The 18,351-nt window shown below is 38.3% G+C and overlaps 1 protein-coding gene across 4 annotated transcripts in view; it reads right to left on the reverse strand.

The window, feature by feature from the left end:
* Window positions 1-18,351, reverse strand: part of LOC118534292 (uncharacterized) — a 110,173-nt gene that overhangs the window by 24,895 nt on the left and 66,927 nt on the right. For 3 of the 4 annotated variants that reach the window (XM_078063668.1, XM_078063669.1, XM_078063667.1), the window contains one exon: window positions 1,476-1,516. The exons of the other annotated variant lie outside the window; for it this stretch is intronic. In XM_078063668.1, coding sequence (XP_077919794.1) covers window positions 1,476-1,516 — 41 coding nt within the window. The remainder of the gene's footprint in view (window positions 1-1,475; window positions 1,517-18,351) is intronic. 4 annotated transcript variants of the gene reach the window in all.

Here is an 18,351-nt window from a genome sequence, read left to right on the forward strand (position 1 = left end):
ATGAACCTAATACTGGAGTTTCACTGGCCATATTTCTGAAATAATTTGGGCCACGTCTCAATTTCCCATTTCCAGAATTTTTTCCCTATTAATAAAAAACACTGTATCACAAGAGTCGAGTGGGGAGAGGGGACACACTTCCATTCTGCATGGATCAAAACAGGATTCAGAGTCCTTTAAAGCAATCAGAAAGGACAAAGTGCTCTGTCAACCAGGTATGAAAATCTTAAAACATTTTTTCCTCAAACAGGAAAGGCTCTTTTTCTTAAGATATAAGGAAAGGAATATAAAGTGAATTGTTGATTCTACTATATGGATAACTGTGCCGTAAGAACACTTACACATAAACTTCCAAATGTCTTACCTCCCACCACCATGCAAAAACCCTATTTAATTAAGGTTGCTGTCTTTGATTTTTAAACACATTTTTTTTTAGAAATAGAAACATGAACCCAACAAATAAATAGCCACATTTTGATGACTTGAATGTGTTTGGGATGTTGAGAATCTATTTACATTTTAATAAGATATTTCCTCAGTGCAAGTCTTAGATAAATCTCCATAGAGATGAGGCTAGGACACAGAATTAAGAAGAAAGAGGCACCCTTGACAATTTGGAGAAAAGGAAAGATAAGCAGAGTAGTGTTTAATAGAAACAGATGTGGATGTAATCCCTTTAGGAAGAAAAAATCAGTACAAATATAACATAAGAGGAGGAGAAATGGCTTTAGACACATATAATGGAAAAACCTGGGGAGCTTTGGGAACTCAAGCTAAGAATGAGTTCATGACTCAGACTCTCTTCTAATTCACAGCCCAACAACTGGTGAATTATGTGGATAATGTGAAGAAAGACATGGTGTTAAGTGCAATATGTTATTTATAAGAAAGATTAACAGGAATTTCTGGAATTAGCCATGGAGGGTTAAAGGAAGGATCTGTCAGCCTAAAAATGTATAAATCATATTTATATAGGCTGGTCAGCACATCTCCAACGGATGACCAGCAATACTAGTTTTTATCCCAGCAGGATGGATTTGAGTTAACATTAAGGAAAACCTATTGACTAAAGGTTGAGCATTAAAATATATTAATGGAAGTCAGAGAATTCTATTAACCCCATTTAAAAAAAAAAAAAATGACCATCTATTTAGCTCTGCAAAGCTTTGCCGAGCTTGCAGGAGTATAAAATTGACCTAAAGTTACAGTCCCACCACCAGGTGATAAATGGTTAATGGTTAAAGGATTAGGAAAATCTGGGGGGAAGCCAGGGAGGTGAACATGTGTCCCAGTACACACTGAGCCAGAACAGCCTCCTCACCCTTCAAGGGTATTCTCTCTCCCTCTGAGAAAATATTTCCCTTCCCGTGCTTTATGTTTTCCTCAATTTTAAGGAACTGAGACTATGTGACTCCTCCACTTTGTTCTTTAAAGATAAAGAGATGAGCAGAGATGCTGCCAAGGAAAACCGTTACCTGGGGAGGACTGAGAGGCACAGGTATGCAAATCTTCTCTCCTAAAGGGAAAGAATAAAAAGTAACCATTCTGGCTCCTCTAAATCTTGACCCTCCAGCCCCGCATCTCAGGCAAGAACTTGAACAGAACTCTAAATATAGCTCTCAAAGCTGAACCATGTCATTGATGGTTACGACAAAAAATTGTGAACAGCATCACAGTGAATCAACTAATGTCAGTGACTCAACAAATCCAAGCTCGCGATCACTTTAAATAACTCTCTTTGAGGTGAAGTAAAATTTCTCCACCAATAAACTTATTCTACATGGTTGTGGCTAAAATGTAGTACAAAAGCAACATCCCTCAGCTAAGTGTGGTTGCAGGGAGAACAGCAGAGCTGCCCATTGTGGGATATAGCCTCCATCTGAATCCAGCAGCAAGCCACACTTTCTGCCTCTTAATACAGGCATAGTGAGAAAAGATTATTTGGAGGAGAAAGACAACTGCCAGGCCACGAGAACTAAAATGTTCCCTGAACTAACAAGGAAAGGGTCAGCATTTTGTGACGCATATAATAGAAGAGCAAAGACTCTAGCACATAATTTAAAAAAAAAAAAAAAAGTTCATCAAGTTTAACTTCAAGTGTACACAGATTCAGAGTAAATTCTCTACATGGGGTCATTATTACTATGATTAATACTGTAGAAAGATTCAGAAGCCCTAAAGAAATGATTTCTTTTTTTTTTTAAGATTTTATTTATTTATTTGAGAGAGAGAGCACAAGCAGGGGGAGTGGCAGGCAGAGTGAAAGGGAGAAGCAGGCTCCCTGCTGAGCAGGGAACCCGACGCAGGGCTCGATCCCAGGACCCTGAAATCATGACCTGAGCCGAAGGCAGGCACTTAACCGACTGAGCCACCCAGGCGCCCCTAAAGAAATGATTTCAACATCATCATAACATTTTGCGTGTAAAACTTCGCCCAAGCTTTTAAAAATATAGAATGGATGTTATCTATTATAAAGTGAGATATAGGTATCGGCGGCGGACCGAACTAGGCAAAGAGCACCTTTTCTAGAATCTGTATTAACAGAGGTTATCTCTCCCATATAATAAGTATTCTGAGTTCTTCATATTTCCATGGTAGTTTATTTAATTAATGGTATGGTATCATCTGCTGTGACTATTAGCATTTCGCTAATTATCATGAGTAGTTGTAGGGAAAGCGAATGGTTTTTAAGATAAGAGTCTGCCCACAAGAGCCTAGATGAGGACAACACATACACACACGTGAGCGCATGTGCGCGCGCACACACACACACACACACCACACACACCACACACCCGGCTGTGCATGGGTCCATGTAGCAGTGCTGATGCGTTGTCATTGGTTTTGCCTAGAGGGATGGGCGCAGAAATGGAAAGGCTTCCTTTATTAAGGTACCTTGTGAAACAAAAGGCAGGTGTGTAGTAAAGGGAAAGAGAAAGATCAGAGACTTCTGGGACTTCTGGGACTGGAAGCAGGAGTTGCTGCCCTGGGGGAGGAGGTAACAAGGTCAGCTTTGGACAACCTCAGTTAGCGCTTGGACAAGGAGCACCACCCAGAGGTCTGACCCTGCCATTCTCTGTTCCACTGACAGCTCGAGCTGGGAGCAGAGGTTCCTGCAGGTGGAGGAGTGCCTGAAACCACGGGTCAGCCCACGGGGGTTTTTTAATCTCACAAATGAGACATCACGGCATCATCATTGCCACCACGTAGAGATTCCGCTTCATGTTTACACGTCTAGGAAAACCTAAAAATTTAACACTTGACTGCATATGTGCAATATATGCACCTTCGATTAGCCTATTCCAGAAACTATCATTTCCATTTGCACCTCTTTTCCATTCCTTCCTCTCCGTTTCCAATAACAATCTCATTCTGAAGCTCATCCCAGAACAAGAGCGGTGCCCAGCAGATGCGCCTGATTCGTATTCTCCACAGAGCTTGTGGGAAAGTGGCCAGAATGATTGAAACTTATTAAATACCTGTTGTGGTCTTTAGAAATCACCAGGGAAAATATCACACATAAAACTATCACCAAATATTTCAATTTAATAGTTACAAGTACCGGCTTCCCATCAAAATGGATTTTCTCTTCCTAGAAGGATACTTAAGCCAGGATTCCTAATTCATATTCATCTTTCTTCAAAAACAAGTTGATCTTGACAAGCAGTACTGATCGGGTGGGAGAGGACCTTTGATATGGGCTAGCTCCTTCCTGTCCTTGTCGCCTCCCTTCCCCCCCCCCACTGCTCAGGGGAGAGCTGAGGGAGCGCCATGTTGCCAAGCAACTCTGAAAAGGCTTTCGAATCTTATTAATTAAAATAATTAATTAAATTACTCTGAAGGGCACTTGGACGACATGGACAGACCCTTTCCAACCGAGGCGGGGGAAATGCTCACAAACAACAGCAGGACCCAGCGTGAAGACCAATCACAGAAGGAGCTGGGTGGACGTGTTTTCCACAGGCAAGATTTCCTAACGTTTGCAACAACATAGATAGAAATTGAGGGCATCATGCTAGGTGAGATAAGGCAGACAGAGAAAGGCAAATACTGTATGATCTCACTTGTGGATCTAAAAAAGCCAAACTCATAGAAACAGAATAGAATGACGGATGTGGGGTGGGAAAACTGGGGAGATGTTTAGGGTAGAGACATACAACTGGGAGATCAATAAGTCCTGGAGATCTAATGCATAGGATAGAGATTATGGCCAACAATACTGTATTATAAACTTCAAAGTTGCTAAGAGACTAAATCTGAATTATTCTCACCACAAGAAAGAAATGAGAATTACGAGACGTGATTGAGGTGGTAGCTAACAGTACCCTGGTCCTCATATTGCAACTTATAAATGTATCAAATCAACACATTGTACACCTTCAATGGACACAATGTTACCTGTCAATTATACCTCAATTTTTTTACATTTTAAAATGAAAAAATAAAAGAGACAGAGCCAAAGGAGTGTGAGAAAAAGTCAAAGCACACACAAGTATCTCATACCACGGACTGAATTCTCCTAAAAGTGTCACATTTGGTGGGAGTATCGTCTTGTAAGAACTGGTAAGAACTCAGATATCCAATTTAATTCTGGAACTTCCTCAGCTTTGCCATTTTTCAGCAAATACTCCGAATAGACCTTAAGCAGCCTGAACTGGCAGAAACACTGCGCCTTCTCTACCGAGACCCTCTCCCCATCACTTTGGTCCTTCTGTTTGAATTCAGTGAGTGTGTGCTGACTCTGCTGTTGTTTTTATTTTGTTTTCATGAGTACTTTCTTTGTGCCTTATTCAGTTAAAGTAAATGTATGTTAAAATACTTCCCTAATAAAAGCAGAATCAGTTGTTTTCGTTTCTATTTACATCACTGTTAGTAAGCAATCACAATCATTTTGTACATGGATTTTGCTCATTTTCTGGCACCAGTCATTCCTTTGTATGGGTCCAATTTCCCATCTGCTATCCTTTCTATTACACTTGAAGAACTTCCTTTAACATTTCTTATAGTGAAGGTCTGCTGGTGACACATCATATACGTATTTATTTGTCTGAAAAAGCCTTTATTTTGCCTTCACTTTTGAATATTTTTGGTGGGTTCAGCATTCTACGTTATAGGGCTTTTTCCTTTTCTTTTAGGACTATGAAGATGGAATTCCATTGCCCTCTGATTTGCATAGTTATTGAGGAGACATCTAAAATGATTCTTATCTTTATTGCCCAATGTGTAATGTGTCTTTTATCTCCAATTGCTTTTAAGATTTTTTTTAATCAATGGTTTTCAGAAATTTTATTATGATAGGACTCCATCTGTTTTCTTTTTTTGTATTTATCTTGCTCAGTTGAGCTCACTGAAACTTTTAGACCTGTGGGTTTAGAGAGTTCATTAATTTTGGAAATTTTTTAGCCATTATTTGTTCAGAAATTCTTTCTGATCCCATGTTTTCTGTCATGCCAACTGAATGCAAAACAGACCATTTGATATTGTCCCACACATCACGGGATCTCTATTCTTTTTTTATGTGTTTACTTTTCTCGGTTTCATTTGTAAAACCCCTTTTTGTACATCTTCAGGTTCACCGAGTTTTCCTTTTTTGATGGCTGCTCTTAGTCCCATCCAGTAAAATCTTCATTTTGTATATTGTACTTTTATGTCCACCAGTTCATGGTTTATTTTTATATCTCCCAATCCTGTCCTAATTATGTTTAAAGGGAAGATTTTAAACATAATGATTTAAATAACAATGATTATTTTAAACATAATGATTATTTTAAACATAATGATTTAAAATAACCATTGTAACTCTGAGAAACAGACTGAGGGTTCTAGAGGGGAGGGGGGAAGGGATGGGTTAGCCTGGTGATGGGTATTAAAGAGGGCACGTTCTGCATGGAGCACTGGGTATTATACGCAAACAATGAATCATGGAACACTACATCAAAAACTAATGATGTAATGTATGGTGATTAACATAACATAATAAAAAAAACTAAAAAAAATAAAATAAAGTCACAGGGGTGAAAAGTACAGCATATAGAGTAAATAATATTGTAGTAACTTTGAGGACATATGGAAGCTATATTTGTTGGGGTAGCATTCCCTAATGTATTTAAATGTCGAATCACTATGTTGTATGCCTAAAACTAATATAATACTGTATGTCAAGTATACTTTAATTAAAAAGAATATTAGAGTATTTAAAATAAATTAATTAATTAAATTACATTAAATAACCATTGTAAAGTCCTTAAGCTAATTCTCTCACCTTTGCTATTTCTAAGTACCTTCTATTGCCTGATTTTTTTTCTTGGATAACTATAATTATACATATATATGTATGTATACATATATAATATATATAGCTATATATTTTATTATGAGTAACATTTTATGTATTTTATTTCATTATATATATATTTGCTTCTGCATGTCTTACAATTTTATATTAGATGTTAAATATTATGAGGTTATCAGGTTTTGCCTTTCTGTAGAGAATACCGAAATTTGTTTTGGCAGGCAGTTAAAGTAACTTTCAGATCAGCTTATTTTTAAGCTTTATTGAGTCTAGTTAGAATTATTATTCTTAGGATTATTGGAATAAATTATTATTAGTTTGGCCTCAGTACTAAAGCCTGACCTTTCAGCTGTCTCTACTGACTAACCAGCCAGGTTCAGTGGAACTTGTCTCCCAGCCATGGGTGAGTTCTGGAAGCAGCTGAGCTTCTAGCTCCCCAGCTGATCTTCGTGCTGCCTCAGGAGTTTCACACCTTACGCATGTGAAGCCTAGTATTCAGCGACAGATTCAAAAGGACCCCTATTCTGATCTCTGGAGCCATTTTCTGCATGACTCCCTCTTCTGGAGTATCCTGCCCTGCAAATCTCACCCACTACCCCCTCCCCAGACTCTAATCTCTGTCTTCTCAATTCGATGGGCGTGTCATAATCTGGTTTATCCTCTCTTGTGCCAAGGTGCATGAAGGGTCTCCAGGTGGTTGTAGCCAGAGCAACTGTAGGGCTCCCATCATTTCTTATCCCTTTCCCTGGATCCCAGTCCTTCGCTGCCTATTGCCCAAATTCTGAAAAAACATTGTTTCATACATTTTTCCAGTTTTTAAATTTTTTATAGCAAGACGACAAAGCCGGTACCAGTTACTTCAACATGGCAAGAAGTGGAATATCTACAATTTCAGTGGCTAAGGACTTCCAGACAACTGGAATGGGTACGTCTCACTCAGGGTCTCTCACGAGCTTGCAGTTGATGTGTTTTCCCGGACTACATTAATATGAAAGCTCAAATGGGGCTGGACAATGAACTCCAAGGTGACTCACTAATGCCAAAGTCAAGTTGGTACTGGTTGTTTGCAGAAAGTCATGCATCCTCGCCTCATGGATGTCTCTCTGGCAGGCTGCTTGAATGTCCTCACGGCAGAGCAGCTGGCTTCTCCCAGAGCAAATGATCCAACAACTACCTGTGCTTTCTACAACCACCAGAACACTTAAAACACAAGGGGAGAGTGCCTTAGATTCCTAGTAAATGTCCAACCACTGATATTCTCCTTAATGCAAACCATGGTGGATTGCATTCAGCACACTGAAGAACCAGAACCACCCGCAAATTCTTCAATTAGTTACTTATTGTGAAAAAAAAAATGACCCAGGTTCAATCCAGTAGAAATAGGTACAACCCCCAAGAAAGTTTGCCCAGCATCTCGACAGTCACTGCCCTCCCTCCCTTGCACAAAAAGCTTGTCATATTATTTTAGAGGTTCTAATGGAGAATGTTTCCTCAAGATTCTCAAGAGGGCCAAAGGGGATTTTGCTTGGCACACAACATCAGTATCCCCAGATAAGGAGAGCCCAGGTACAACACTCCCTTTGCCCAGTGCAGTATGCTTGGCTACCCTTGCTTCTTGTCTCTCTCCACAAAGCTAAAGCCAGCAACCTCTTTCTGAGACTTCTGCCGTTCCATGCCACCACCTCAAAAATATGGTAAGAAAAGAAAGGAAAAGAAAGTCTTTTCTACTAAGGGGTATTCCAAGTACCAAGTACGCTGCAGACATGGTCGATTTCATGAAGGACAAGGTTGTTTTTGCTTCTAAATAAAGGCAACTTGCAAGTCACATAACATTTTAAAATACATGCATTTCTTTAAACTTTATGTATTCCTTCCAGAAAATCTACTTCTGTTCCAAGTGTGTGAGACTCATAGCTCTTAGTAATAAATTTAGCATTTAACATGCAGAAGTCTAAACCAGGAAGTCAACAGAGGGGAAGGAGACACATTGAACTTTCCTGGCTCACACAAAAATGAAAGCATTTACGTGCATGTGTGTGTGTATGTGTATACATGTGTGTATGATGATGTTTATGTATTCATGTTCATAGTATACACATAATTTCCATTTAGCTTTTCTTGATAAGAATTAGAGGAATGGGGATGTGTGGGGGGCTCAGGCAGTTAAGCGTCTGCCTTCGGCTCGGGTCATGATCCCAGGGTCCTGGGATCGAATCCCGCATGGGGCTTGTTGCTCAGCAGGGAGCCTACTTCTCCCTCTGCCTGCTGGTCCCCCTGCTTGTGCTCTCTCTCTCTCTCTCTGACAAATAAGTAAATTAAAAATATTTTAAAAAAAAAGAATTAGAGGAATAAAGAGGTGCCAAGTCTACTTGTCAGTTTACAGGCATTTACTTCTGCATGCTCTGTGCCATTTGCCAGGGATAGATACTGAGCTGCTTGCCTTCGAGACCCACAGACTAGGCAATGTGCATACAACGAACAGACTTACAGCTATTCGGCAGATATCGAGTAACGCCCACTATGTGGTAGGCTCTCTGTCAGACACTGGGGGTTCAAAGTACGAGATAAAGATCCTGACATTAACATAAGCCAGAAATGGAAATGGACATTGGGAGAGGTGTTGATGCCATTTCTATGATTGTCTAGGATTTAAATGTTTGTGTAGCATGTTTTATAGTTTAATGTCTCAAGCAACGTTAGCAACGTTTATTGGTTGAAGGTCTGAAATTTGATAATTATGAAATACCATACAGATTCTATGTTAAGAAGGTCTTGAAAAAAAAAAAAAGAATGTCATCACTTAGCCTTACTTGCATTTTTATTAATGCACTCTGGCGTTTATAGTAACAATTGGTAAATATTCCTCTAAACATCTAATGATCACAACCTTCTTTTAGTGTCTTAACTTTCAGGGTATAGCTGTGCTGTCTAATATGGCAGCCATATGTATCTATCTAAACTTAAATGTGTATTAACTAAAAATAAAAAAATAATAATAAATTCCCCTCCTCAGTCCTACTATCCTCACTTCAAGTGTTCAGTAGCCACCGTATTATAGAATATTTCCACCATTATATGAAATTCTATTGGACAGAACTAGTTTATCAATTTCTACCATTAAAAAATCTTCCAACTGAAAACATATTTGTTTGCCAAGCACGTTTCCACAGCATTTCATTCATTTATTTTTTTAATGTTAACTTTTTGACTCCTACAGATAAGCCTAATGTTATTCATTTTGTGATCATTTAAAATAGCAGTTGATTAATAAACATGTTCCCTATGCTAATCTACTCTCTGCCCTGTAGCACTGTCATTTGAGGACACCATATTAAAAGTAACACTTCAGGGGCGCCTGGGTGGCTCAGTCGTTAAGCGTCTGCCTTCGGCTCGGGTCATGATCTCAGGGTCCTGGGATCGAGCCCCGCATCGGGCTCCCTGCTCAGCGGGAAGCCTGCTTCTCCCTCTCCCACTCCCCCTGCTTGTGTTCCCTCTCTCGCTGTCTCTCTCTGTCAAATAAATAAATAAAATCTTTAAAAAAAATAAAAAAATAAAAAAAATAAAAGTAACACTTCAATTCTTTAATAATAAATTTGAAAACACCATTTAAAATTAAAAATTGCAGGGCGCCTGGGTGGCTCAGTCATTAAGCGTCTGCCTTCGGCTCAGGTCATGATCCCGGAGTCCTGGGATCCCTCAGTGGGGAGTCTGCTCCTCCCTCTGCCCCTCCCCCTGCTTGTGCACTCTCTCTCTCTCTCAAATAAATAAATAAAATCTTAAAAAAAAAAAAAGAAAGAAGGCCAGAGTAACAATACTTACATCAGACAAAATAGTCTTTAAAGCAAAGACTGTAAAAAGAGACAAAGGACACTATAAAATAATAAACAGGACAATCCAACAAGAAGATATAACAATCGTAAATACTTATGTACCCAACATAGGAGCACCCAAATACATAAAACAGTTAATAACAAACATAAAATACCTAATACAATATATTGTGTATTGATAATACAATAATAGTAGGGGATTTTCACACCCCACTTACATCAATACACAGATCATCTAAACAGAAAATCAATAAGGAAACAATGGCTTTGAATGACATACTGGAACAGATGGATTTAACAGATATTTATAGAACATTCCATCCTAAAAAAGGAGAATACACATGCTTTTCAAATGCACATCGAGCATTCTCCAGAATCGATCACATATTAGCCCACAAAACAAGCCTCAACAAATTCAGAAAGATCAAATTCATGCCATGCATCTTTTCTGACCACAATGGTATGAAACTAGATGTTAACCATAAGAAAAAATCTGGAAAGAGCACAAATACATGGAGATTAAACAAACAATGAATGGGTCAACCAGGAAATAGAGAAATCAAAAAGTACATAGAAACAAATGAAAATGAAAATACATGATCCAAAATCTTTAGGATGCAGCAAAAGCAGTTCCAAGAGGAAAGTGTATAGCAATACATGCCTACCTCAAGAAGCAAGAAAAATCTTAAATAAACAACCTAACCTCACACCCAAAGGAGCTAGAAGATGAGTCACAAACAAAACCCAAAATCAGCAAAGGAAGGAAATAATAATGATTAGAGCAGAAATCAATGATATAGAAACTAAAAAAAAAAAAAAAATAGAACAGATCAGTGAAACCAGGAATTGGTTCTTTAAAAGAATCAGTGAAATCGATAAACCTCTAGCCAGACTTTTCAAGAAAAAGAAAGGACTCAAATAAATAAAATCACAAATAAGAGAGAAGAAATAACACCACAGAAACAAAAAAATTATAAGAGAAGATTATGAAAAACTATATGCCAACAAACTGGACAACCTAGAAGAAATGGTAAATCCCTAGAAATATATAAACTACCAAATCTGAAGCAGGAAGAAAAAGAAAATTTGAACAGACTGATAACCAGCAAAGAAATTGAATCAGTAATCAAAACACTCCCAGCAAACAAAAGTCAAAACTCAGACAGTTACACAGGTGAATTCTACCAAACATTTAAAGAATTAATACCTATTCTTCTCAAACTATTCCAAAAAATAGAAGGAAGGAAAACTTCCAAATTCATTCTATTAAGTCAGCATTACCGATACCAAAACCAGATAAAGACATCTCAAAAAAAGAGAACTACAGACCAATATCCCTGATGAACATAGATGCAAAAATCCTCAACAAAATACTAGCAAACAGAATTCAATAATACATTAAAAATTCATTCACCATGATCAAGTGGGATTTATTCCAGGGATGCAAGAATGGCTCAATATTCAAAAATGAATCAACATGATACATCACATCAGTAAGAGAAAGGATAAAAACCATATGATCATCTCAATAGATTCAGGAAAAGCATTTGACAAAGTACAACATCCGTTCATGATAAAAGCCCTCAACAAAGTTGGTTTAGAGGGAACAGACCTCAACATAATAAAGGCCATCTATGAAAAACCCACAGCAAATGTCATACTCAATGGGGAAAAACTGAGAGCTTTTCCCCTAAGGTCAGGAACAGGACAAGGATGTCCACTCTCACCACTTTCATTCAACACAGTACTGGAAGTCCTAGCCACAGCAGTCAGACAACAGAAAGAAATAAAAGGCATCCAAATTGGTAAAGAAGAAGTAAAACTTCACTATTTGCAGATGACATGATACGATATATAGAAAACCCTAAAGACTCCACCAAAAAACTGCTGGAACTGATAAACAAATTCAGTAAAGTCACAGGATACAAGATCAATGTACAGAAATCTGTTGCATTTTTATACATCAATAACAAAGCAGTAGAAAGAGAAATCAAGAAAACAATCCCATTTATAATTGTGCCAAAAATAATAAGATACCTAGGAATAAACCCAACCAAATGGTGAAAGGCCTGTATTCTGAAAACTATAAAACACTGATAAAAAGAAATTGAAGATGACACAAAGAAATGGAAAGACACTCCATGCTCATGGATTGGAAGGACAAGTATTTTTTTAAAATGTCTAACTACCCAAAGCAATCTACATATTTAACACAACCCCTATCAAAATACCAGTGGCATTTTTCACAGAACTAGAACAACAACAAAAAAAATTCCAAAATTTGTGTGGAACTATGAAAGATTCGAAATAGCCAAAACAATCTTGGGGGCAGGGGGGGAAGCAAAGCTGAAGGCATGACAATTCCAGACTTCAAGTTATATTACAGAGCTGTAGTGATCAAAACAGTAAGGTACTCACATACAAATAGAAACCTAGATCAACAGCACAGAATAGAAAGCCCAGAAATGAACCCACAACAATATGGTCAATTAATATTTGACAAAGCAGGAAAGAATATCCAATGGAAAAAAGACAGTCTCTTGTTGTCTTTTCCAACAAATGGTGTTGGAAAAACTGGACAGCAACATGCAAAAGAATGAAAACTGACGACTTTCTTACATCACACACAAAAACAAATTCAAAATGGATTAAAGACCTAAATATGAGACCTGAAACCATAAAAACCCTAGAAGAGAACACAGGCAGTAACCTCTTTGACATCAGCTCTAGCAACTTTTTTCTGGATATGTCTCCAAAGGCAAGGGAAACAAAAGCAAAAATAAACTATTGGGACTACATCAAAATAAAAATCTTCTGGGGCGCCTGGGTGGCTCAGATGGTTAAGCGTCTGCCTCCGGCTCAGGTCATGATCCCAGGGTCCTGGGATCGAGTCCCACATCAGGCTCCTGACTCAGCGGGGAGTCTGCTTCTTCCTCTCCCTCTGCCTCTCCCACTGCTCGTGCTCTCTCTCTCTTTCTGTATCTCTGTGTCTCAAATGAATAAATAAAATCTTTAAAAAAAAAAAAAATCTTCTGCACATCAAAGGAAACAATCAACAAAACTAAAAGGCAACTTACAGAATGGGAGAAGGTATTTGCAAATGACATATCTGATAAAGGGCTAGTATCCAAAAATACATAAAAAACTTATAAAACTCAACACCCAAGAAACAAACAATCCAATTAAAAAATGGGCAGAAGACATGAACAGACATTTCTCCAAAGAAGACATCCAGATGGCCAACAGACACATGAAAAGATGCTCAACATCACTCATCATCATGGAAATGCAAATCAAAACTACAGTGAGATATCACCTCACACCTGTCAGAATGGCTAAATCAACAACACAAGAAACAACAGGTGCTGGTGAGGATGTAGGGAAAAAGGAACCTTCGGGCACTGTTGGTGGGAATGCAAACTGGTACAGCCACTGTGGAAACAGTATGGAGGTTACTCAAAAAATTAAAAACAGAACTACCTCACAATGCAGCAATCTCACTACTAGGTATTTACCCAAAGAATACAAAAATACTATTTCAAAGGGATACATGCAACCCAATGCTTATAGCAGCATTATTTATAATAGCCAAGATATGGAAGCAGCCCAAGTGTCCATGAATTGATGAATGGATAAAGAAGATGTGGTATATACATATAATGGAATATTACTCAGCCATAAATAAAAGAATGAAATCTTGCCATTTGCAATGACATGGATAGAGCCAGAAAGTATAATGCTAAGTGAAGTAAGTCAGTCAGGGAAAGACAAATACCATATGATTTCACTAATGTGGAATTTAATAAACAAAACAAACAAGCAAAGGAAAAAAAAGAGAGAGAAGGAGAGAGATAGAGGCAAACTAAGGAACAGACTCTTAGCTATAGAGAACAAACTGATGGTTACCAAAGAGTGGGGAGGATGGGTGAAACAGGTGATGGGGATTAAGCAGGGCACTTGTGATGAGCACCCGGCATTGCATGGAAGTGTTGAATCACTATATTGTACACCTGAAACTAAGAACACAACTGTCTGTTAAAAATAAATAAGTAATGGGGCGCCTGGGTGGCTCAGTTCGTTAAGTGACTGCCTTTGGCTCAGGTCATGATCCCAGGGTCCTAGGATCGAGCCCTGCATCAGGCTTCCTGCTCCGCGGGAAGCCTGCTTCTCCCTCTCCCACTCCCCCTGCTTGTGTTCCCTCTCTCGCTGTCTCTCTCTCTCTCTGTCAAATAAATAAATAAATAAGAAATAAACAAATATTCCACTAGACAAGCAGAGCTAAATAGTACTGAATGGTCATGGCCTTTTTGTGAATAGGCTTTTTCTCTGGCTTCACCCACAAGAACATCTTTTTGACAAGGATTTAACATAACCTCACCTAATTTCATTGGCAGCCAAAGGCAGTTTTTCTATCCTATGTCTGATCTCAGGTTTGCTTAGACATTCTTCTTCTACACTTCAAAGTTCCTCAATTAAGTTTGGCAGTGTATCTACACCGGGGGGATAGCACAAAACCCTCTCCCTGATATGGAAGGCTGTCTGTTCTCCCCAGGTCCTGTAACCCACAATTACATTAAAGTTTTAGATACACTATCAATATTAGTAGCTCTAAGAGAAGAAGAGTCTCGCTTCTCAATCTTGGACACCACAGAGTTAACTGTGGCTCAGCTGGACACAGAGGTGATCTTGGAAAAAGATATGTTTCTTCTCTGGGGATTGACTTCTTTATACTTACATCATTCTCATTGTCATTAAAAAACTGAGTTTACTAATAACTGAAGAAATCTATCTACAATTCTGGACCTTTGCTCTCCCATCATTCTAATCATACACTTTCTCCTCTTCTGATCCAAGTAGATACATGCTGAAGTCAAACACCAAGCCCTTGATCAAAATGGCTATAATTCTCCTGCTACAGTGACTCTCCCCTTCACTCTACCTAAGGGCTGATCCGATTTCCCTGTCAAATCTGTCAAGTAAATCTTTAAAGGTGTCCGTCAGTTGCCAACACGAGGTCTGGCAGACAAGAATGCTGCCTTCGGGAAGGAAGAAGAAACCTCTAGAGTTACAATATAAAAGGCAGTGAGGCTCTGAATATCCAGGGCAGTAACACTCCCATCTGAATCTCAAGTGTGGATGTTCATAAGATGTGGAAATACAGGAAGGCAGTTTCTACAGAAGACTTGAAAGCGGGGGATATTCCTTTATTTCCAAAACAAGATAACAAGACTAATGACTCATTAAACTCAATGTTCTAAATGGGGTAGAAAATGCTCCTCATGAATTTAAACGTTATTCCTTACAGACTTTCAGGGAGCCAGAGACTTTCTACTAAAATTTTTTGGATCACCTATTTGAAGTCAAAGCTGCAAGACTCTCTTTTTTTTCTTGTCTCAACTCTATAGAAAGCAAGCCTATATTTAGGATGAGTTATTGAATAGGGGAATGGAGATTCTAAGGTGGTCTAAAGACCTCTCAACAGCTAGATGTCCCATCTTATCATTCCTTAACAGGGAAGGCTAATAAAGAGCTGCCTCAAATAGTTGCTCTATGTAAGTCTCATTTCAGCTCAGCTGCTGATTCATCAGATACATTTCTCGCTGTGTGCAGGGGCTTTCTGTCTGACAAGATGAAATTTGGCTTAGTAACTAGAGTTCTGATTGCTGTATCTTCTACCTTTCATAACATGTTCTCCTAAAGGTCTTGGAATAAATAGACCAACTCCCCTTGCCATCATCCTCTTGTGCTCTCTAGCAGAAACTAGAGAGGCACATATCTGAGATCTGTATCAATTTAACAAAAAAGTTGAGAAAAAGAATGCGATGAATGTAATTTTAAAATAACGGATAAATGATAAGTTCCAAATGGTCTAGAGTATGACTAACAAAAATTGAAAGTAATAGAATATGTGGGAGAAATATTACTGGTTTCTTTCGAGATGACAATAGGTCAATAGATTACTTGTTCAGAAATTTTTCAAGGATTTTTGATTGCTTAAGAATAAATTAAAGGGGAATGCTTGCTTTATGAAAGGAAAACTTCAGATAATTATCTTAAAAGTATTACACATTTGAATAAGTGAAAAGGAACTCTGCATATTGAAGAACTATAACATAAAGTCTCTTCATTCTGTCTATACAATACTTACCCCAATAGAATATATTTAAATCAATCTGAATGCTTAATAATAGAAGAGAGTGATCCAACATATACATACATGTGTGTTTTTATATACATCTATACATGTGTGTGCATGTATATATTCTAATGAAATATACCTTTTTTGTTTTTAAAGATTTTATTTATTTATTTGAGAGAGAGAGTGCATGAGAGCACAAACAGGGGGAAGGGGCAGAGGGAGAGAGAGAAGCACTGAGCAGGGAGTCTGATGCAGGGCTCATTCCCAGGATCCAGAGATCTAGACCTGAGCCCAAGTCAGACACTTAACCAACTGAGCCACCCAGGTGCCCCCCTTCTTTGTTTTTATATATGCATATATTCCATGTATGCATGTATAATTTATTTAGAATTAAACTATATCTAAAATAATACGTTGGAAGTTTTCATTACATTGCAAAACATCAATATACTAAATGAAAAGGGTACAAAAATATTTTTAAATCATTCAGTAGAATAAAAAGTATAAAAAGTCATTTATGTCATATGTAAAATATTCGTAATGTATACAGGATGTAACTATATCATAAAAACAAGATGGCAAGCGATACTGCAGCACAGATTTCAAAGGCTTTTTATAACTTGTGTTCTTCATTATGGAAATAATAAATGTCCGTTTTAACAAAAATAAAAGGGTTTTTAAAGTAAGTTTTTTTAAGGCAAATTACAATAAATTATTTAAAAGAAAACAAAAGATCACCCAGAGAAGACCATGAGCACAATTTGATATATAATCTTCCAAACTGCTGTTCAAAATGTACCCTAATATGTTCCTATTTTTCTGAAAGATGTGTTCATTCACATAAATAATCACTTGCATATCTAAAATAGTCTCTTTCAATATTTCACATGGTGTTAGGGTTTCTTCTAGTATTTCATATTACATTGTCTCATATTCAGCTTTCCTCAAACTACTGACATCCAAAAGAAGGAAGAGGAGGGGGACGAGGAGCTGAAAGGAATGCAGAGTATCAATGTTGAACCCTCCGCACTGGACACCCTCATGGTTCATAAGGGAAGCAGTTAATAAAGAGTTTCTGTAATTGGGGCGCCTGGGTGGCTCAGTCGTTAAGCATCTGCCTTCGGCTCAGGTCATGATCCCAGGGTCCCCACATCGGGCTCCCTGCTCCGTGGGAAGCCTGCTTCTCCCTCTCCCACTCCTCCTGCTTGTGTTCCCTCTCTCGCTATGTCTCTCTCTGTCAAATAAATAAATAAAACCTTTAAAAAAAGAGTTCCTGTAATCAAATGGGTCAGTATGTTTTATTTCCATGTGTTCAGCTCAGTAGGCCTATTACTCAGCAAACAAGACACATCATGTAATTACAAATACATTTGGAGACCCTGAGGTTCTAGGTAACCCTACACCTCCAAGGTGCAAAAAGGCTTCCCCAGGCTGGATTTTTCTTTTCATGCAATGTGCATGTTTATTTACACTTATACTGCCAGTGTGTTCCTGGATTCTGGTTCCCTAGTGATAAGGAGAGGGTGTAAATATCATTAACATACAGGAACCCCAAGGAAAATGAAGGCATAGTTAGTATGCATGTCAGTAACACAATGCCACCCCACCACTCTGCTCAAAGTCAGCCACTTCTTTTTTAGTAACTGAGCATCAAATGGTTTTCTTTTCATAGAAAAATGGAAACTCTTCTTGGATGCTTTTCCGGTCAGTCAATACCACACGCACGTACTGAATAGCATCTATGTATGTGTCAGCCACTGTTGCTGGTGCAGGCACTTATGGTAAATTATTCTATCTCTGTAACATATTATTTGGAGGCAGATTGGAACTACTGACAAGGAATTTAGGGTTTAATTCGCATCTAAAAGTTTTAAATACCCGTAATTGTGGATGGCCAGGAACATTACCCATGGTTAATTTGCATATTGTTCCCTTTGTCCCTAAAATATGAGGATGTTTAGCAAAACTTGGCTAAAGTGACATGGCACACCAAACTGAAGGCAAAGATCACTTGATGGATGCTTGGTATGGAGGACTGGTGGAGTGATGATGAGCCACCACAGTGTCATTTCTTGCCCACTGAATCTCCC

The sequence above is a fragment of the Halichoerus grypus genome, chromosome 15 (genome assembly GCF_964656455.1).
Source record: "Halichoerus grypus chromosome 15, mHalGry1.hap1.1, whole genome shotgun sequence".
Classification (NCBI taxonomy): domain Eukaryota; kingdom Metazoa; phylum Chordata; class Mammalia; order Carnivora; family Phocidae; genus Halichoerus; species Halichoerus grypus.